Source organism: Takifugu rubripes, chromosome 12, assembly GCF_901000725.2.
Source record: "Takifugu rubripes chromosome 12, fTakRub1.2, whole genome shotgun sequence".
NCBI classification, from domain to species: Eukaryota; Metazoa; Chordata; class Actinopteri; order Tetraodontiformes; family Tetraodontidae; genus Takifugu; species Takifugu rubripes.
In genome coordinates, this window is record NC_042296.1 from 8,174,200 (window position 1) to 8,194,824 (window position 20,625).

Below are 20,625 nucleotides of genomic sequence, written 5' to 3' on the forward strand. Positions count from 1 at the left end.
AAGCTAGCGCTCGCATCCCCTGTCCGGCTCCTCCATCTGCAGGACAGACGGCGAATCGTCTCGCGGATCTCGCCGACCAATCAGGTGCCGGCTTTTCAAAATAACCGGCATTCCTGCCAATGGGAATTGAGAACACTCAATGGGCAGTTCCCTGACGCCACCGCAAGAGGGAGACAGAACGGCCACAGAAAATCCAGACGTGTTTAATTAATGCGCTTAAAAACCAGACCGCAGGAAAAGCAGTTAACCCCGACCGCATTTACCGACACTCCCAGCACACATCCACATCACTGCAGACGGATATGTATAGAATACAATAAACCCAACACCAATAATCAGTTTATTACAGGCAGAACCACTGGCATTAAATCCGGTTTGTTGTATTGTCCCATTGACCACACGTTTCATCCCACTCAGGAGAAAGACGTTCCAAACACTATGGCTTTGTAGATAAAACTCTTCATAGTTTCCACATTTCACACAAAAGACATTTATCAACACTCGTATCTCCATCTGGACCCAATATTGCACTCTTGTCAGCACTGTAACTCCGAAGCTCTGGAGTCATCGAAGGAATGCTCTGGAGCTCCACGTCAACTTCCGTCAATCATCTTCGAGGTAGATTTGGACTTCAAATGAGTATTCTTCCGTATGCTTCTGGCTTTGCCTGAAGAGCTGCGAGTGCTGCCATGACGCGTCGCCATCACCACCACCAAGTTCTGCTGTGATGACCAACTCTGGTGAGCCGGCGACATTCTGGAAGGACTGCACGTTCCCATCTGAAGGGGGAAACACAGGAAAATTGTCAGGAAGCGTTACATTTACCTGGGCAGTAATTGTTATTGTACCTCCAGAGAACTCTGTGGTAGTCGGGCCAGCCTGTAAACGCCAGCAGACTCTCCCAGATTGAAACGTCTGACTGGCTGCCATGATGGAAACAGATTTTATCTTTAAACCTACTGGACTGAAGTCAAACTTCCAGCTTATCCTGCCCTCAGAGGAGCCTTCTGTTCGAGCGATGTACACCTGAAGAAGGATACAGACTTCTGCAGTTGATATTCACAACTAATTGCTTTGGTGTTAGTTGTATTAAATGATCCAAACATAGAGAGTAATGAATCATACCATCTCCCAGTCGTGCTCTATTTTTCTGAAGACGGACTCCTTCTTCCACAAGCACCGATCCCACGTCTGAATCACCTCAGAGTTGTTGGATACGCGACAATACTCGTCTTTGACTGAACTGTAGCGCACGTGCAGGAATCTGTCGGCCTTCTCTCGGTCAGTCGGGGTAAACACGAAACCTGCAGACTGAATGAACATGCAGGCACAAGCAGACAGACTTGAATGTAGTTGTGCTGCCACCGGTGTTGGGAATTATCCAGATGTGTCTGAAGAGAGTTGTAAAGTACTTGTGTGGTGGTCTCTGTGTCAGCTGCTCTGGTCTCCCCCCGTGCTATCCTCCATGCCAGAGAGCCAGAGTTTCTCCCTCCCAGCTCTCCCTCCTTTGGTTTCTTGGGGGATATAAACTCAACCAGTTCGACCAGCAGCCGCTCTGTCAGCTCCCTCTTCCTGTCTGGACTCAGAGACTGCTGCCTCTTCAGCGTCGCAGCAGCCAGATTTACATCAGGGTCACCAAACAGGAGCCACGTGTGCAGAGTTAAAAGGGTTCAGACTTACTGAAGCATTCAAGCCATTGATGGTGTGCATCAGCCAGGCCTCCTGAACTCTGGTCCTTCTCTCCAAAACCTCTGGATGTTTGCAGGAATACCTCCAGGTCACGTCAACCACCTGTGACGGACAAAATTAAGCCACAGTCAGAGACAATATGGACCCAAAGGCTTTGACAGCACCAGCTTGTTGGCTCTTGTCTGACCTGGTCCTTAGAGAAAGCCAGAATGTAGGAAAGTTTCTTCCCCCAGCCAGCCTCATACAGCAGAGGCTTATCACAAACATTCTCACAGGAGTCACAGTGCAACCAGCGGCGCTGAGAAACCGAGTACACTTCCGTCCACACGTGGTCTGAAACACCAGGACAAGAGAATTCTTGTGACTTCTGAAATCATTTCCAGTGGAACACCTGAGATGTGGTGAGTAAATCACACATGCAGCAATAAGTCACGTGAAACCTTTAGCGGAAAGCTCAGATCAAAATCTTACATCATTTTAGATCAGTGGTCGGCAACCCGCGGCTCTGGAGCCGCGTGTGGCTCTTTAGCGCCGCCCTAGTGGCTCCCTGGAGCTTTTTCAAAATATAAAAATGTAAAAAGATGGTGTGAATATATGTTTTGTTTTAATATAATTTCTGTAGGAGGAAAAACACAACAAACATTCTTCAAGTTTTCCAATGCTGTAAAAATGTGTATAATAAGTATTTAATTTCAAGATCTCATTATAATGGAAGTTAAAGCACCATCGTGCAGCAGAGTGGTCACGTGCTGCCTCATTCTCTCCAGGATGCTGCAGGGAAAACAAACATTTAATCATGATTGCTCATTATGTATTCGTAGCCTACTGATTATTTTAAAAATAGGCTAATATAGACACTTACAACATGTGTTGCCTTCATAATAAGGTTTTTATAAGGCTTTAATTTATTGCGGCTCCAGACAGATTTGGTTTTTGGTTTTTTTGGTCCAATGTGGCTCTTTCAACATTTTGGGTTGCCGACCCGTTTTAGATGAAAAGGTCTACCAGGGCATTACGGGTCAATTAGCTGTCCAAAAGACTGACAACTCCCACATATCACAAAATATTAAGACATTTGATACTGAGACCTGACAGAGTCCCTCAGTTTGGTTCTGCAGTCATGTTCATACCTGTGCTGTCCCACACGTATCGGGCCTCCAGGCCCAGCGCTCGGCAGCACAGCGTGAAACAGTTAGCCCACTCCCCACAGCGCCCCCTCTTGGTCTGAAGAAGCTTCTCAGGATTATTATATCTGTTGTTTACAAATGAGAAACAAACCTGAACTTCAACACTTATCCCCACATTTGCAAAAGTAAAGGCCTCTAAATTAGGGGATGATTACTGGTTATTGTTCTTAATGAGACAAGACAGACTGGTTTTCCATGAGAAAACGAAGCAAGGTGGGAGTACTGGTTTGTGATTAATGACCATCTAGTCTTCTCATGGTCTGTTTTTCCTTGAGAAGCAACATATGACAATATGTTTCTCATATCTAGGAAGTAAACTGAAGTCCACAAAGGAGAAGTAAGAACAAAGACAAACCTTGGGAATCTGGTGGAGAGCTGGCAACTCTGACAAAAGTGGTTCTCCACCCGCTGAGCCCCCCAGCGGAGGTCATCTGTGGTGGGACTTAGGGAGCCTTGATTCTGGGTAGAGCCCCCACAGCGGCTGCAGGGCAGACAGTTGACCCAGGAGAAGAAGGCCTGTTTGAACCATCTTAGCAACTCCAGCACCAGGAAGTCCTCTATTCCCAGTTTGCACTCTACAAAGATCAAAAGAGGAAATTTATCACCACCATTACTGGACTGGTATCAGTGTGAAATAGCCATTTATCCCAAACTCTGAGAAAAGGGCATTTAAATAATTTCTTCAAAGATGCCAAAAATGACTGAGGCATCATGATTTTTACTCATCAACCCAGCACGTATTCAGATGATATCCAGAGTTCTACAATGTCAGCTTCACCTGGATCAGCCTCTTTTGCCTTGTTCAGATTTTGCTCTGCAGAGGACAACAGTTGCTGCTGAGGAATGACTCTTCTGGCTTCCTCCTGCAGATCAGAGCTCTCATACAGCATCACGTTTTGGAAATTTGACTGCAGGGTCACAAAAAAGCTCATGCTGCTCTCCTGAAGGTAAGACAACATCCAGTCAGCAAAATAAACATCCTTACTGAATGTTGCATTTATTAAACCACATCTTTACCAAGGACGACGGTTGTGGTGTGGCCGGCGGGATGGCCTGACTGGAGGCAGCGGCAACGGAACTTTCTGGTTCTGGGGTGGAAGCTGCAGGTTGAACAGGCTGTCCTCCACGAAGCCTTTGGTCCCTCTCCGTTGCTATGGAGTCTCTAATGAGCTTCAGCTGCTCCACTGATGCAGATTTGGGGAAGACGAGGTGAGTCTCAGCCTGAGAAGGTTAGAATATTTTCATAAATGTCCACAACCTTTGTTGGACTAGAAGGTTTGTTGTCATCTGGCACTACCTCCTCAAAGCCCATCTCAAAGAGGCATTCCACTGCACCTTTGATGGGTAACAGCTTGGTTGAAAAGGTCGGATTGCCGATACGTATAGATCTGTATTTTTCCTCATTGGGAAACCTGTTTGGAGACACATCACAATAACCAGTGATGATGCCATTTTGACATTTAAAAACAAAGTCATCTTTTAGCGTAACCTAATACAGTCACATTTTTAAATACCGCCAACAGATTGACCGATTGTTTTGTCTGTATCCTTAATGTATTTGTACAGGCACAAATTCCACGTTTACATATCTCATCTTAAACCAGCACTGCGTTATTTACTGCTCTGCTTTTACCTTAAAATGTTGTCCGCATAAGTCAGCAACAGCTTGGCGGCGTCTAGAAAATCGTCATTTGAATTCTCGCACAGTGTTGCGACTGCTGCTGAGGCCGACATTTTTAATGTTTAAAAGAACAACTAAAAGGCTTTCAAACGTCTCTCAGCGTAATATAACTGGTCAGGGTTATTTCCGGCTAATAGGTCCGCGGGGTCCTAGTTCTGGCGGACGTTTAGACGCCTGACTAGAATTGTCTGAATTTAAATGCCATCTTGGCAGTTTAACTAAAACATTAACCTTAACCAAGTCTATTAATAATATACGGTTTCATCTTTCTTAGCTGAGCATAACATGTGTACACAGATACATCCGTTTCTTATATTATTAATACTGGCGTTTACTATGCGGCCTAAAAAAAGAATAAACACCCCTTATGTCAATCGCCTTGCAATATTTTTTTTTAAAAAAATCGTTGATCAAAACATGAATCTGTTCACAGTTTTGGAGCGAAATCTTCAAAAATTTCATCAGGTAAGGAAATTAATTAAAATAAGTATAGTTGTGTCTCCAAAGCGCGCCACAATTCGTGATTAAGCACCAGCTCACTAAAGCTACAAGCTAGCTGTCAATCTGCAGAGACCTCATGGCTACTCCGTTAACCTGTTGGGCTAAACTGCTGCTAAAGCCGCGGAACGTCAGGGCAGTTGCTCGCAGGGTCCCGTGTGTATGGCCTCCCCAACATTCCAGACAGCACAGTTCTGGAAATGACAGAAAACGGGTTGTTGTTACTGGCATGGGGTTAATCTGTCCTCTGGGAAGTGGCACCTCACTGGCCTGGGAGCGTCTTATCAGAGGTCAGAGTGGGATTGTTGCCCTCCACTCAGAAGAGTACAAGACAGTCCCCTGTAGGGTGGCAGCTCTGGTGCCCAGAGGAGAGGAGCAGGGTCAGTTTAAGGAGGAGAGTTTCGTCTCTCGAGGGGAGAGTAACAGCATGTCATCAGCCACTGTCATGGCCCTTGCAGCTGCTCAGCTTGCCTTGGAGGACTCAGGATGGCACCCCCAAACCCCCGAGGAGCAAGTCAGCACCGGAGTTGCTGTTGGAATGGGCATGGTGCCCCTGGATGAAATTGCACGGACCTCTGCTGCCTTTAAAGAAAGGGGTTACAATAAAGTCAGCCCCTTCTTTGTTCCTCGCATCCTTGTCAACATGGCTGCTGGACACATTAGTATCAAACACAAACTGAAGGGTCCCAACCACGCGGTCTCCACAGCCTGCACGACTGGTGCGCACGCCATCGGTGATGCTGCCAGGTTCATTGCCCATGGCGATGCTGTTGCTATGGTTACAGGTGGAACAGAATGCTGTGTGGGGCCCCTGTCATTGGCTGGCTTTGCCAGGGCACGGGCCCTCGCCACTAGGTGGAACAGCAATCCCACGGCAGCATCGAGGCCCTTCCATCCAGAGAGAGAAGGTTTCGTGATGGGCGAGGGAGCAGCGGTGCTCCTTCTAGAGGAGATGGATCGTGCAGTGACAAGAGGAGCCAGGATCTACGCTGAGGTTCTGGGTTATGGGCTCTCTGGGGACGGCAGTCACATCACGGCGCCTGCAGCAGATGGAGACGGAGCGTTCAGGTGATGACGACAAGCATGTTTGTGTGCTTGCATGACAGATTAGAAACTGATACATATTGACATTGTAAATTAAACCGGTCTGTTCAGGTGCATGGCTGCAGCTCTGAGAGACGCCGGCATCTCTCCGGCAGAAGTAACGTACGTCAACGCTCATGCCACCTCCACACCTCTGGGTGATGCTGCTGAAAACGCCGCCATCAAGAGGCTCTTCCAGGAGAACCTCCACAGCTTGGCCGTCTCCTCCACTAAAGGGGCCACGGGACATCTGCTGGGAGCCGCCGGTGCCCTGGAGGCAGCCTTTACAGCCCTGGCTTGCTACCACGGGGTGCTCCCTCCGACCCTCAACCTGGACCGCACTGAGCCAGAGTTTGACCTGAACTACGTCCCCTGTGCTGCACAGCCGTGGCTGACTGGGGGCCGACGGGTGGCCCTCACCAACTCCTTTGGATTCGGTGGCACTAACGCGTCACTTTGTCTGGCCAGCGTATGACAGACACACAGCCATTTAACATACATTTGTTCATAAGACTGATTGAGAAATGGTGTCAATACAGACTGATATGTAATCACATGTTACAATGCAAATTATTCCACTAAAGCATTAAAAATGTGACAAAACCAAGTTAAAGATCGTTTTTTAAAATTAGAATTCAATAAAAGATTTAAACAGAATGATTGAATCATGTTGGACATTTTAAAAATATTTTAGTCCTAATGTCAGAAGCAGAGTTTGAAGTAAGTGATAAATAATGAATAATGCTACTTTTAATAATTTTTTATTTTGAAGCTAATTTTATATAGAATATTTTTTAATTCTAGTTGAAAGTAAAACTGTTCAACAGAATATAATGGAATAATAATGTAATATTTTAATAGGAACTCAAAGAATTATATTAGAACTTCTTATCAAATTAAGTTAATTCTCAGTTCTGATGACGTTGCCTTATCTTTGTGTCCGGCAGGGGGCGCTGTTGCGCATCAAACCTCGCCTGTGACCGACCCTCAGAAAGATTTTTAGGACTCCAGTTAAATAATTCAGTTAAATGTTCAGCATCACTTTGTGATGTTATTTCTCTTCAAACACTTTGTTTTGTCCCCAGGGAGAAATTGAAAGGGCATGAAGAACATCCAAAAGACAAACAGTACATTAAACAATAAAAACATACACAAAGTGCTGCAGCTAAAATATTTCCTGCAGCGGTCAAAGAGCTCTCCGCTCCACTCTAAAGAGCTCCATGCACACAAACAAATCAGCCAATAATCCATCTCTGATATCTGCTGCAGGCATCTAAACATCCTGTCACTGACATGTGACTTATGTGTAGTTAAAAGCTCAGTTGAAGGTAATTTAAACATTTATGCAATTCTAAGATCCAGTGCGGGAATGAAATGTAAAAAGTTACAAATATTTCGGCTCCATTCTTTGAAGAGAGCAGCGTTGACGTCGTCCATCCCTCTCTTCTGTCACATCATTCTGAATTTATCCTCTTTTCTCACCGGGACGGAACCGCCTGATGTAAAACTGGACCTGGTGATGAATCATCTCTGCAGGCCCAATTATACACTTTTATCTTCTGGCTGTCACATCCAGCTAATGAATAAATGAATTATTCATCCGTTAATGAATTAAAATAATCTGACAAGGATTCATGAGGTGTGTTCTTCCTCGTAGACATCACTTCCTGTCCAGCAGCTGCTTCCTGTCGCTGCCGCAGTGATGCTGGATGATTGGAACCAAAACTGTAAATGTGATCACACGGATGTGTGAAAAACAGACGGATGAAAGCATGAAAACAGCGAGCAGGAAGGAGCCGCTCGCTGGGGGAAACACTGTCACTTCTCCCCTTTCAGCATTTAAGACTTTGCTTCATTAAATTCCCCCTTTTTGACAATTGCTGCCTCCTAATTAGGAAGTGTCCTGAGTTGAGTTGTGGTCACCATGGCAACAGAGTCAGTGTGCATTCCCTTTGATATCCCCATGTCCCACATGGAGCACAGTTCATCACCATGAACTAAAATTAGAACATGGCTGGGCTTCATCAGCACGGCGGTGGTGCCGTGGACGCCGCCTCGTGATGGCGACATCATCACGAGCTGTTTTAGACGTCAGACATTATAGAAATCGCTGCGTGATTGTTAACGTCTGCAGCGAGTGTTGGGAAATGCCCTCCCCCTCTCCACCCGTTCCCACTCACGGTTTCCTCCTGTTCTAGGCAGTTTTCCCTTCTGCTGTTCAGGGGTCAGACTGTGATTCTCTAAAGGCTCCAGAGACAAACCTGTTTGTAGCAAATGCTGTTTAAATAAAGCTGGAGTCAAATGAGTGCTAATAAATGCTTACGTTGAATGTTAAAGCGTCTGAAAGCAGCTTTCAACCTGATGCAGAGCGATAAAACTTCAGGTTGCTGCGACGCCAGGCGTTAGCATGTTAGCATTAAATTGAGGTTTACGTTGAACAGTGGGTTGTGTGAGAACAGCTCCTCGCACTCGTCGTCGTCGTGGCCTTGGTGGAGATTATTGGTCGGGCTGATAACAGCTTCCTGACGGGCTGCGGATGAATTTTCATTATGAGCAACTGAGAACTGCAAACACGCTGTGATTAATTTGTCCTGAATCAGCTGCCTTCTCTCGTCTGGCTCCTCTCTGGGAGATCACCGACAAATGCCGGCGTCTTCCCAGCAGCCGGCAGAAGGAAGAAAAGGGGCTTCGACCATCTGCTCTTTTTCAAATATGGCAGCAAAAACTGTTTTTCATGCGCCGATGTTCATGTGGCTGCAGCTCCATCTGCGCCTCAGCGTGAAACGATGGACGATGGCACCTCGTCTCCCAGCAGCCCGGTGAGAGATGTTCCACTGTATCAGCCATCAGCTCTCGTTGGAACCTTTCATCGGGTTTCATCAGGTAAATCAGGAATCTAAGGCCTTTTAAGGCTTCGAGGCCTTGAACTTGTTCATTATCCCAACGTCACGATTAAACGTCTGTTAGGGCTTTTGATTCTGGATCAGAACCAAACTGTTTCCTGTCATTAGCAGAATAAAGGTGTTGGAATCATCATCGCTGAGCTTGGTAACCCCAAAAATAAACTGACACCTCATCTACAAACCTATGTGGCCACAGCTTTATCAGAAAGGTTTTTATTGAATAACAGGAAGGTTTTTTATCTTTGACACCCCCTGGTGGCTGGTTCCTGTAAGAACCACGACAAACAGACCAGAAGGAATCTGAAGGTGTAAAGTTATTGTTGTGATCTTTCCAACAGATGGTTCCTGTGTGTACGGAGGCAACAAACGTTAAGATTATATATAGAAATAAGAACATCGGGTGTCTGAAACGGAGAAAACTGTTTGTGGTCTGAGTGAGATCGCCATGGTGACGCCCTCTGTGTCCGTATCAGTTCTTGGGTCAATGCGGTGCTAGCACGAGGTTCTCCCAGGTGAAGAACCTGAGACCTTTTCGGGGGCCCGTCGTGGCAGATGCAGGGAAAAGGTCGAGCGCCCCCCTGGAGCTGGGTGAGGACAGACAGATCCTGATGGCGAGCCAGCCGGGCCAGTTCCCCTGACGGTCCATCTCCTCCCTCCGACACTAATGAGGCTGGACGCGTTGGCAGAGCCAAGGGCTGACGATCAACACAGCAGAACCTCGACGGATCTCCCACGTGATGGATTTCAGCCTCTTCGGCACGTTTAATAAAGAGAATGCGTCAAACTTGGCCTGAGATCGGAGATTTGATCTGATCAGGCTGAGATTTTTGAACCCTTTTAGAGGATTTCAGCTCCGAGTCATTGAGAGCTTTGCTGTTCTCCCAGATTTTAAATCTCCATGTTTGTGTTTGTGACCTGTTTGCTTCCAGCCGCTCCCATTTTTCCCCGGGTTTTCTCTTCAGCCGGCTGAATGTCGGAGCTGCGAAGCGATTTTGGGAATGTCAGAGGCGTGCTGACGCTAGGAGCAACGTGAAGATCTCTGTCGGGAGCAGATGAGGCCGCGACGGTTGGATGATCACATCCTCTTCATATTTAATTGCAGCACGAAGGATTTTTATAGCTTCTTCATTTGAGGCCACATTCAGAATGTGCGTCTCCGCTCCATCGGAAGGTTTCACACTCCAGCCTTCTTCTCTCAACTTATTTCTTCTTGCTTCAAGTCGGTACAGCGACAGCTCTGCACACCGCCAGCAGGGGGCAACATTTCTGTCCATCAGCAACAATCAACCTTTCTGATGATTTCAGATCCTTTTCCCACATCCTGCACCTGAGTTGAAGCCCCGCCCCCTGCGGAGCGGTCTGACCTTTGTCTGAGAACATCACCGATCGATGAACAATGTTTGAAGGCGTCGGCCTGAAACCTCCCACTGCTCCCACACCTCCCAGTCCGTCTTCGTGTGGCTCCATCGGACAGTTCAGGGTCCCCTCGGGCAGCTGGTCTGACTGCTGTTGACCTTGAACAACAGGAGCAACGGAGGCCAATTCTCAGCTCCTGAGGGATGATCCCAGTCTGGTCCAGAATCAACCCGGTTTGTCTGGCGTTGACCCAGAATGTTCTCACTGGGTTACTTTATAAACCTGATTCTAGCCCCCATGAGGGGACCCATGTCCTGGTTTATTTTAATTTCTCATTCCTATTACCACCAGAACAGAGACAATAACTCTCACTCCATGAAAACGTGCCTTGTCACATGTTTGCTTTCTGGGAACAGGTTGTTTGACAGCCTCGAACAAAGCGCGTGATAAAGGTCACGCAGTTCCGGTGTGAGCTTTTTTCCATCACGTAACCAAAGAATTCCTGCTGTGACCCGGTCAGATTTGTTATAGGTGAAATGTTCCGTCCATTCAAACCCAACATGATGATGGACCTTCATTCATTCAACCTGGTCTCCACAGCAACTTCACTGTTGCATCAAGTTGCGGCTGTTTGTCACAGCTCCGACAGGAAACCAAGTAATGGTATTTTCAAAATAAGAGCACGAATTGGCCAGAGGTGTCCAAAAGGTGTGTTTGCAGGCAAAATATTTATATTTAACGAAAATTCGTGTGAAGCCATCCTAAACTTATTCACTGGAACTTAAAAGTTTCCATTTCAGCATAATAGCAAAAAATACAGTAAAGGACATTGACAATATAACCATAATAAAGAATCAAGCTTTAAAATTGAATCCGTGCCCGGAAGTCGTAATGGTAGCACGTGCGACTTCACACAAAGAGCCCCTCCCTTTTCCCATTCAGTGCTTCATACTGGGGGGGTAAACGATGCAGATTCACACTGCGCCTGGCGCACCGGGGAGCCGACATTGTGGCGGACAGGGCGGCCTCGGAGCCCCGCTCAGCTGGTGCCTGTGATCCGGGCGTCGTGCAGCCCTCCGGCCGCTGACGGTGTGTGCAGGTGAGCCTCGTGTCGCCTGTTGCTCATCGTGTCTGCTGCATGTCTGCGTCTCGCTGCGTCCACTCGGCGGCGCAGCGACGAATTGATTGAAGCTCTTCGTTGTGATCGGTTATTGATGACGGGTTTGTCTTTCAGCTCGGACACCTCGCAGGTTCCAGCAGGTGCGTGGTGTTTTCCACGCAACCTTCTCTCAGACGCCATTAAAAGAAATGATGAGTGTTTCACAGCACATGAAATAAATGTGCGTTTCCCCACCTTTGAATATTGGAACGGCAGCCATCAGCTTTAGAAATTCCCATTTTGTTCGATTCCAACTTTATTCCTGGCTGCAGCCTGCTGATCTGCGTTCAGCAGAAAAGGAGCGTTCAAAGTTAAATGCTGATGTCAGGCAGGTTAATGTGAGCTGATGTGGCTCCGTGACAAGTGTCTGTTGGTCTGGGGAAGAAACGCATCAAACTCTCTACGCTGTTTCCGGTTTACCGCTGGTGTTTACGGTGGTCCGGTTGTGAGTGTTGGTGTTTGCTCAGGTCTCACAGACGGTGGGCTGTGTTTGGACAGGCGGTCACGTGACTGCACACGAGCTCACACGCACGTCTCACGCACAGTTGCGATCCTGCAGGTTCTGAATGTGCATGTTCCGGATCCATGAGCTCAGGTTGATTCGCACCTGCCAACATGGAAGAGTAACATTTCCTGAGGGAGAGTCCAGTGAGAGGGATCCATCGATCCAGTGATCCCCGAATGAACCGCTGCACTGATGAACAACAGGGGAAACATCAGGATTGGCAGCTGATTGGTTCCACTTCCTGGTCAGAGAACTCTGGAATGGGTATAAAAGACGGCGAGATGATGACGTCATCACTGTCTGGGAACTTTCTCCAGAAGAAGGAATGAATAAAGTCCCCCAGAGTCTTTTAGTTTCTGGTGTGGATCCTCCAGTAGAGAAGATCCAGTGAACTGCTACCAGAAGAACCACAGATGGAGGTAGAACTGCAACCTGCCAACACACGAGTCTTCTCTGCAGCAGCTTGTATGAAGGATGAATATTTAATGGGAACTGTGGATTCTCTGGGTCTTACATCATGTTTCAGGCTGATCCACACGCTCTAATCCCTCATTTCTTGAAGCTGCTCTGACCTTTCAGGGTCTCAGACGTAATCCCAGAGGCGGCGTTACAGCCGGCGGTCGGCCGCACCGGCCTTCTGCCGAAGGTCTGACGGTATCTGTTCCAACCGTGGACTTGGTCAGGAGCCGAGCTCAGAGCTTCGGGAGTAACTGGAGGTTCACGTCTGAGGAGGGTTGAACCCAACAGTTCTGCCTGTTTTTGCTTCGTCATGCTGATGTGGAACGTTTCAGATGATCTGGCGGAACGGAGCGGCTCATTTCCGGGATGTGGGCGTAGCGAGCCCCGCGTTCTGCCTGGCTCCAGGTCGCCTGATGTCATAATCCAATAAAACCGTTTAATATAGGAACGTTTTTATCCATGACCTCTACGATCCATCCATCCGACCACTTCCTGTCAGTGCTCCTAATAAGGGTCAGGGGGTGGAGCCTATCCCAGCAGTCACCAGGTGAGAGGCAGGACTCCACCCACCAGCAGTGGGAGGAAACCAGAGAACGTAAGAACCAGTCAGGAAGACTGGAGTCGTACTGAATCCCAGAAGCGTCCTGCTGTGAGGCGCCTGTGTTCACCCCTGACCCCTGATTGTATATGCTAAAGGTCAAGGGTCACGTCCCTGTGACCAGACTATTTATAGACGGCTTTTGTAGCTCAGAGTTCTTTACATCGCACGCTGCTATTTTGGGGATTGAACCAAAGACCTTGGTGACAGCCGCTTATTTTAGGTGATGCGTTTACAGCGTCAGAAACAGCTGGTCCGTTTTGCGTCCCTGGCTGTCCGATCCGGTCCCAACTTGTCTCGCGGCAGCGTCCAGTCTCAACAGCGTCTCGTTTATTTGGGGAAGGAAAATACGACCCAAACGTTGTTTGTGGTGATGACTAACAGGTCACCTCTGTCTCTCTGTTTTGAAACTCTCTTTAGGACTCAAGGCAGCATGAAAACATCTCACATCTGGGTGGGCGGGGCCTGAGGAGCGCTCGCCACTATGCCATGCGTGTAAGGGATCGGCGGTGGAGTTGTGGCCCCAGACGGGATGCGGCTGATGGTCGGTCAGTATGACTCTGCTGGACTTGTGGCTGTCCCGCTCCATCCCCATGTGCCTGCTCCTCCAGAGCCTTGTCCTCATGGCGCTGTGCTTCCCCTCGGCCAGCATGTGTCCGAAGGGCTGCATGTGCCAACGTGACCCCCACCTCCACGGCCTCAACGTCACCTGCAGCCAGTCCCGGCTCAAAGAGATCCCCCCCAGCCTTCCGGTGGACACCGTCCTCCTGAGGCTCGACCACAACCAGATCGGCGCCGTGCCCGACCAAGCCTTCCACGGACTGAGGCTTCTGAGGGAGCTCAACCTTTCGTACAACGCCGTGGAGACTTTGGGAGAAGGTTCTTTCAGCGGCATCGAAGCGGCGTTACAAGTTCTGGACCTGTCGCACAACCGCATCACTAGCGTGCACAAGGATGCCTTCGCCCGCCTCAAGGCCCGCGTCATTGTGGACGACAACCCCTGGCATTGCGACTGCGCCCTCCAGCAGGCCATCAGCGGGATGGCTCATAACCACGAGGCGTCCGCCCGGGTGCTCTGCAGGAGCTCCGAGCTTCTGGACCAGGAGGGGCGCCCCTTCTTGGCCGTGGACACGGACCTCTGTAATCTGACTAAAAGGACCACAGACTACGCCATGCTGGTGACCATGTTCGGCTGGTTTGCCATGGTCATTTCCTACGTGGTGTATTACGTGCGGCAGAACCAGGAGGATGCCCGGCGCCACCTGGAGTATCTCAAGTCTCTTCCCAGCAAGCCCAAGAAACCGGACGAGGCCGACGACATTAGCACCGTGGTTTGAGTGAGCAAAACCAAAAGAGGATCCAAAATTTGTCGTGTTTACAGACTTTTAGGTAGCGCTAGTCCCCAAGAGCTGTTCATCCGTAGTAAAACTTTGTCGTACGTTGGTGTTTGGTTATGAGCGACCTGAGAGGAAATGAGAGAGAATCTTTTAAAAAAAAAATCCAGTATCGGGGAATCATTTTTGGTACTTTTGGGCTTTTGGGCTCAAAGTGGAATTTCTACTGGTTCCCCTGAGGAGATCTTTACATTTCTAAAATCCTTATTTTTTACTGAAATGTGGTTTTCGCGTTTCTGCCCCTCGTTGATGTTTGTACGAGTCTTCATTTCAGTTTTAGAAATATGCTCCTAAAAATCGGAAGCAGTCGGGGAAATCTTCTGTCGATAAAGTTCTGTTGGATTTTATTTTGTAAAACTGAGCAGAATTCCTTCATGGAATTTCGTATTTGAGGCCAATCCACAATATTCTCTCTTTCTCTCTGTCTCTCTTCTTTTTTTACACAGATAGAAGGTAAAATTTTGAAATTCTAATCTCAGGTGTAATTATTGAGGTTATCATATTTTGAAATTCAGATTTGGAATATCCAAAAATAATTATATTTGTAACAGGTAAGACCCTGAATTTGATTTCCCAGGGCCCAGATTTTAGTACCTCAGTTCCAGGAACCTTTATTGCTATTCCTAAGGGAATAGCTAACGTTGCCTCTTTCTTTAACCCTTTACAGGCAGACGGATTAAAGGTGGATTCAAATTGATCCAAATGCTGGATCATCAGTGTTTGTGAAGTTGGCGACAGCAGCAGACGATGAATCTTCTTTTAATGGTTCTGTCAGCAAACCCAAATATAGGAACCCTGTTTGTTGGTCAGTTGGGTAGATTTGCACGTCCTTCCCCCGGACCGGGACACCCGTCCTGACGTCTGTCCCTCAAGGTTGCATGTTTTCAATCTAGTCTTGTTTTCTAATTTCTGTAAACCTGAAACTGTTTGAAAAGCTCGTCCCTGTTGATTGACAGCGACATCACTGCTAACGTGTACGTTTACGTGTTTACAAAGTACCGTTACGTGTTGGTTCCGTGTCAGTGACAATGGTTGTAAAACACCACATCGGTTTTGAAGTTTGATGCGAATCTTCTGGTAAACTTGAGGTCAGATCCACGTGTCCCATTTCAGAGATCCCTCCAAAATGTCGGTGTGGTTAGCTAGCATTTAGCTAGCATTTAGCCCGGCCAGCCTATTTAACGCAGTTTTTATCGTCTTGCTAACCAAAACTCCAGATCAGAAGTATCATGAACTGTGAACTTGATTGCTAACATTTTGCCAACATCCTGGACATTCCATGAGGAAATGACAACAATGACGTTGTCACGGTAGCCAAGATGTCTACCTAGCAGGCTGGTACGCTAAGTCTATAACAGTGACATTTACATGGGAAAGGCAACATAAAAATACAGTTCTGGTGACTCGGCTAGGCTTGCGTTCACGTTGAGAAATCGAGTCGCCGTTTCAAAAGTTGTTGTGACGTTTATTCGTGATGTCTTCAGTAAGTTTCTCTGCTGACCAACACAAGCACAACATCTGTCTGAACTCCTCATCGCTTTTAATTTCTGGGCGCGTCGTTTGGAGTCGTGTGGTTCAAACAACCTTAAACCAACAGCTTGGTCTCCGGCACTGTGGTCTTAAGTCTAACGTGAAAAAAAAAACCCCGATAAATTGCCACGAAAGCTTCGGACCAGGCTGCCAACACATGCATTTCCCTTTAATGCAACTGAAATGCTGAGGGAATGTCACCGCTATCGTTTCGTTACTCACTCAAACAACAGAGGAACCACCTGAAGGCCGCATGAAGAACTGTACAGGAAGCGTTAAAGCTCGCGTTAAAGACTTCCTGTGATTATCGTACTCCGGGCCGACGTCTTGTTCGAGTTTCAGTTCGTCGGGTTTTGTACAGTTAAAGTGGCGTCGTTGCAGCGAGGGTGTAATTAGACAACTGTAGGGTCGCATGTAAATATAAATGTTGTGTGAAATACCAGAATCCCTTTAATTAGATGTTCTTGATTGTGCAACTTCCCTTAACTTTGACTGGTAACCTGATCCTCCCTGGGACAGGAGGGAGGTCAATGCATGTCGAGGGTAACCAAGCACAGTGTAGCCAAGTACTTTAGAGTATTTCTAAGTGCCTGAATACTCGTCTGACCACTTTGAAAGTTCCCATTTGGTTCTTCCACCTCTGCTCTGTCAGATCTCACAGCTGCTGCATTAGTGGGTTATTTTGCAGAAACAGTCGGTTCTGCTGATGTGAACTGCTGTCCGGCTCAACTTCCATCTTCCGTTTCCCAGTTTTCCATGCACAGATGGCACCTGATCACATGGAATTGAAGTGTCGTGACTCTGTTGTAATGGAATGGCACAAAGAAAATGAAATAAAGAAGGTCCGCATCGAGTCCTGTGACATTTGTGTTTAAGTTTTTTATTTAAACTCCATCCTTGCGTCTACGCTGGTGCCGCTGGCCTTTTTGTTTAACTTTCTCAGGTTGCAGAAAAAACTCTGTCCTTGTTTAAATAGAAGCTTTTTTCTGTTTTCATACCAGCCTGTTCGTCCAGACCGTCGAGCTCACATTTCATTCACTAAAGTAAATGTTAGCGGTGTTTTCCTGAAGCTAACGAGCCCGGATGAACGTAGCCTTTGTGTCATTAGGCTGGATCCAAAGTAAGTAAAGATTTCGTGGGGGGGGGTCAATGACACGACCTGGTAAAATTCTGCCAGTTTCTGTGAAACCTGTGAAACCTCCTCAGAGGAGGTTAAAGGTCATGCCAGCCTGAGGCCGTGACCAAACAGCTGAATTCTGGGTAAAACCAGAGACTCCATTGAATGAACTATTTTACTAATTAAACAGTAAATCTTGTTTTTTTTTATCTGCTGTTTAATTCGGTAAAATAATCACAATAATACAACAACCTGCATCTGCAGCTGAAATAATCCCATTTGTGTACTTAATAACAGTAATTATAGTTCAATTTGCTGTTAATAAGTTGGACCCTGATGTTCTGACCATAAATCAGTCCAACAGAAAACCTTTAAGTTCTCAAACTCCGCTGTTGAAGTTTTGTGTCCTTGTTTTTCACTCTCTCACCAACACGTGTTTGAAGGTGTGTATGAAGGTGTGTATGAAGGTGTGTATGAAGGTGTGTATGGTGTCAAACAACGAGCAACGAGTTCATCACAATCCTGCTCCTCATTCGGATGTTTTTCTTCTTCTCTGCAACACAAAAAGATGCAAAAGAAGAATATAACGCAAACCAAACCTAAATCAAGAGCTGACGTGCATGTGCATGTCCAAGGATCACCCCCCCCCCCCCCCCCCCCCCTTCCCTCCCCGTCATGATGGAAGATGCTGAATCATAATTTCATCTGTTCCACACAGAAAATGGATCCATGAAAAGAGCGTTTGGGTCACAGATGGTTTGTTAGTCATTTCATGTGGCGCCCATTATTGAATCTGCCGTTAAAAATGGACGACAGCGGTGAAGACACGGAGATCTTCATCAACTTCAGTGATGTTGAGGCTCAGAGGAGACCCCAGGGGGGCTCCAGGGTGGACGGGGGTCTTTATCATCTTCATTATTCACCACTGATGCTGCGTTCATAAATGTGCCCTGGTCAAAGATGCAAGATAAGAACAAACGATAACATCTGACCCTTCACTGATGTAAACGATCATTGGTTCTGCTTACGTATCTGCCCTCACCTGGGAGGACAACCATCACATGTACTTTTATCAAACACATTCATTTCAACGCATCTTTTGGGATGATCGGCCATTGGAAGCTTGTGTTTCATCCTCTCTCTCCTTCTCACACACACACGCACACACAACCTCACACACGCTGGTATTCAGCTTTGTTGTGTTTCTTGTGCTATTCGGATTATTCCATTGACTCTGACTGAAACGCAACGAAGCGGTAACAACCATGAACCCCGCTGCAGGAGGGCCACTCTGCCCCCTGCTGGCGGGTGCTGCTACTACAGCATGATCGATTTGATGTCACTTGCCTGCAGCAGGGGGCAGCACCGAACTGAAAGATGCCTTTGATCGGTCTTCTCGGGTTATCAGGGGCTGTGACCTTTCACTCTGACATCATCTCAGTGGACTTAAAACTCACATTTGTGGGTTAAAGGTTTACAGCTCACCCTCACGTCATCGTTGCCTACTTGGCAGCCAAACCCACGTTCTCCTCCAGGGGCTAGTTGACGTCTTTCAGCTGTTTTAACCTTTCGAGGACAAACCAACATGCTGCTTGTCATTCACCAGGGTGCTGAGGGGATTTTCAAGCAGTAGAAATAGTGCTGAGGGAGGGTTCTGGAGCGCTGACGACCAGTGTTCAGGGGTTAATGTTTCCTCAAGGCGTTTCTACGCATTCCTGTGTGGGTCTGAGGCTGTTTTAAAGGATTTTAAGGAAATATTGGTTTTAGCTTTTCTCTGGGTTTCATGTGGCTGCAAGATGTTTGACCATTTACCCCAAACAAGCTGAATATGACAAGCAAAATATGATCCGTGTGATAGTTTTACAGGGAGGACCGGGGCGTCCCGTCCACTGTTGACATTCACCTGCTGCAGTCGGCTGCAGGGCCGCGAGGTCTGACAGGAAATCGATTCACTGCTCCAACAACGCGGAAACATCAGATCACTGGTTCATCTATTGACCTAAGCTCCGACATTCTCAAACAGAACCTGGAGTTTTGGACTCCTGAGGCTCTTGGGTCAAATGTGGAACATCACGCCACAGCCTTCAGAGGCCTGCAGCAGCCTCTCTGCTTCCTGATTGGACACAGGCTGAGAGGCTCCAGGTGAAGAACCAGTTAGGTAGGTAAACACTTAAAGTCCACGTTAGTCCACAAGAACAGCCCGCCACAGGGACACAAGTCAAGTCCCACCATGTCTAGGAAGACCCAGTGCCGTCCTTATCAGTACAACCTTGTACCTTAGTGGGTAGTTTCAGTTCTGGGTGAGTAGACTGATGAGCCGTGGGGCATTTTTAATAAAAAGTAACTTCCTGTTACAACATGGCAGCGCAGTCGGATCAACAGACGACTTCAGACCTCCACCCGAGATACCGGAAACAAGTCACTTTTTGTTTCACTGAGAACTGAACACATTTATTGATTCGAATTAAAAAATATTTCTCCTGTTCTGTTGGAATCCCGATGCAGAGACAGCACACCGGCTGCAGGCGGCGCTGTTCACACGCATCGTTCAAAAATAAACAACAAACAAGCGGGATAAAGAAAAACACAAGAAATGTGGGATTTCTTTGTTCTGTCTTCATATCTGAAGGCCTCGCTCATGACCTGGGCTCGGCCCCCACACACACAAGCCTGGGCTCAGAACTTTGGCCCCTGCTCTTATTCTTCCTGGTGGTCTTTGAGCCTTCATGTGGAACCAGCCTCCTTCTGAATCTGCCCTAACAACATGGCTGCAGGGTCAGAGAGCTGCCCAAGCCGCCCCATCATGGGTCAAATCTGAGGTCTGGTCTGAGTTTTGTTCAGGAAACATTTCAGGATTTCTTCAACCTTTCAGGAATATTATCGTTCTTTGTAAACTTGATCACATTCGAAGGTTAATCAAGTCTTCCTTCGTGTTCTCTGCAGCACGGAACCCTCTTGGATTTTGGATCTTGGGTGTTTTGTGGTGGAAATCCTCTTTATCCGTGTTGCATAAGAGAAGATGTGATTTTATCTCATGGAACTTTGTGACAGGAAGCAGCAGTGATCTGAGCTGCAGCTCTGGATGAACTTTGCAACCATTAAACCGAGTCAACAGAAATATATTTTCTTACGTAACCGTTTCTAATCAGAAAGCGTGTTAATTGTGAAAGGACTAACAGGAACCTGACCCAGAACTTTAGAATGCTTCGCAAGATGCCAAGAAGCACACAAACTGCTTCAATGTTGAATTCTTTATAAAATAAAATCCTGGGAACGTGGGAAAACTCCTACCTTTCACGATATCCCGACCAGCCCTCTGTCCCTGACCCAGAACATTTCAGCTTGGTTTAATGTCCCTAAATGCTATTTGATTTGGACCCTCTGGAAATCTATGAGAAGATTAAATGGTGATGAGTTTAATTATCTTGATTGGTGCTGAAAGACAACCATGATAATCTAGTCAGGT

General features: G+C 47.1%; 3 protein-coding genes across 4 annotated transcripts; 2 read left to right on the forward strand and 1 right to left on the reverse strand.

Moving 5' to 3' along the window:
- Window positions 1-187: 187 nt before the first annotated feature.
- Window positions 188-4,738, reverse strand: LOC101075603 (peptide-N(4)-(N-acetyl-beta-glucosaminyl)asparagine amidase). The gene is made up of 12 exons (XM_003969175.3): window positions 4,510-4,738; window positions 4,174-4,288; window positions 3,894-4,097; window positions 3,655-3,817; window positions 3,232-3,451; window positions 2,820-2,941; window positions 1,877-2,022; window positions 1,681-1,791; window positions 1,413-1,598; window positions 1,126-1,311; window positions 849-1,026; window positions 188-779 (listed from the first exon to the last, which is right to left on the reverse strand). The coding sequence occupies exons 1-12, from the start codon at window positions 4,608-4,610 to the stop codon at window positions 604-606; spliced, it is 1,908 nt and encodes a 635-aa protein (XP_003969224.1). The 5' UTR covers window positions 4,611-4,738; the 3' UTR covers window positions 188-603.
- A 155-nt stretch (window positions 4,739-4,893) lies between these two features.
- On the forward strand, window positions 4,894-6,791 carry LOC101075383 (3-oxoacyl-[acyl-carrier-protein] synthase, mitochondrial). Its single transcript, XM_003969174.3, has 2 exons — window positions 4,894-6,123; window positions 6,211-6,791. The coding sequence occupies exons 1-2, from the start codon at window positions 5,135-5,137 to the stop codon at window positions 6,611-6,613; spliced, it is 1,392 nt and encodes a 463-aa protein (XP_003969223.1). The 5' UTR covers window positions 4,894-5,134; the 3' UTR covers window positions 6,614-6,791.
- A 4,526-nt stretch (window positions 6,792-11,317) lies between these two features.
- On the forward strand, window positions 11,318-16,895 carry LOC101069530 (leucine-rich repeat-containing protein 3B). Of its 2 annotated transcripts, none has more exons than XM_029844623.1 (2): window positions 11,318-11,486; window positions 13,539-16,895. In XM_029844623.1, the coding sequence occupies exon 2, from the start codon at window positions 13,673-13,675 to the stop codon at window positions 14,453-14,455; it is 783 nt and encodes a 260-aa protein (XP_029700483.1). In that variant the 5' UTR covers window positions 11,318-11,486; window positions 13,539-13,672; the 3' UTR covers window positions 14,456-16,895. The 2 variants fall into 2 exon arrangements, with proteins under 2 accessions (XP_029700483.1, XP_011607552.1); XM_011609250.2 differs by having other exon boundaries at window positions 11,320-11,496.
- The last annotated feature ends 3,730 nt before the right edge of the window (window positions 16,896-20,625 follow it).

What these genes read in the sequence shown, in the direction of transcription:
- LOC101075603 (XM_003969175.3), bottom strand. Translation starts at nt 4,610, where the DNA reads ATGTCGGCCTCAGCAGCAGTCGCAACACTGTGCGAGAATTCAAATGAC. An exon ending in CTCTCCACCAGATTCCCAAG is followed by an intron (nt 2,942 to 3,231) that starts GTTTGTCTTTGT and finishes TGTAAACAACAG; the next exon opens with ATATAATAATCCTGAGAAGC. An exon ending in TAGAGCACGACTGGGAGATG is followed by an intron (nt 1,027 to 1,125) that starts GTATGATTCATT and finishes ATCCTTCTTCAG; the next exon opens with GTGTACATCGCTCGAACAGA.
- LOC101075383 (XM_003969174.3), top strand. Translation starts at nt 5,135, where the DNA reads ATGGCTACTCCGTTAACCTGTTGGGCTAAACTGCTGCTAAAGCCGCGG. An exon ending in GATGGAGACGGAGCGTTCAG is followed by an intron (nt 6,124 to 6,210) that starts GTGATGACGACA and finishes CGGTCTGTTCAG; the next exon opens with GTGCATGGCTGCAGCTCTGA.
- LOC101069530 (XM_029844623.1), top strand. Translation starts at nt 13,673, where the DNA reads ATGACTCTGCTGGACTTGTGGCTGTCCCGCTCCATCCCCATGTGCCTG.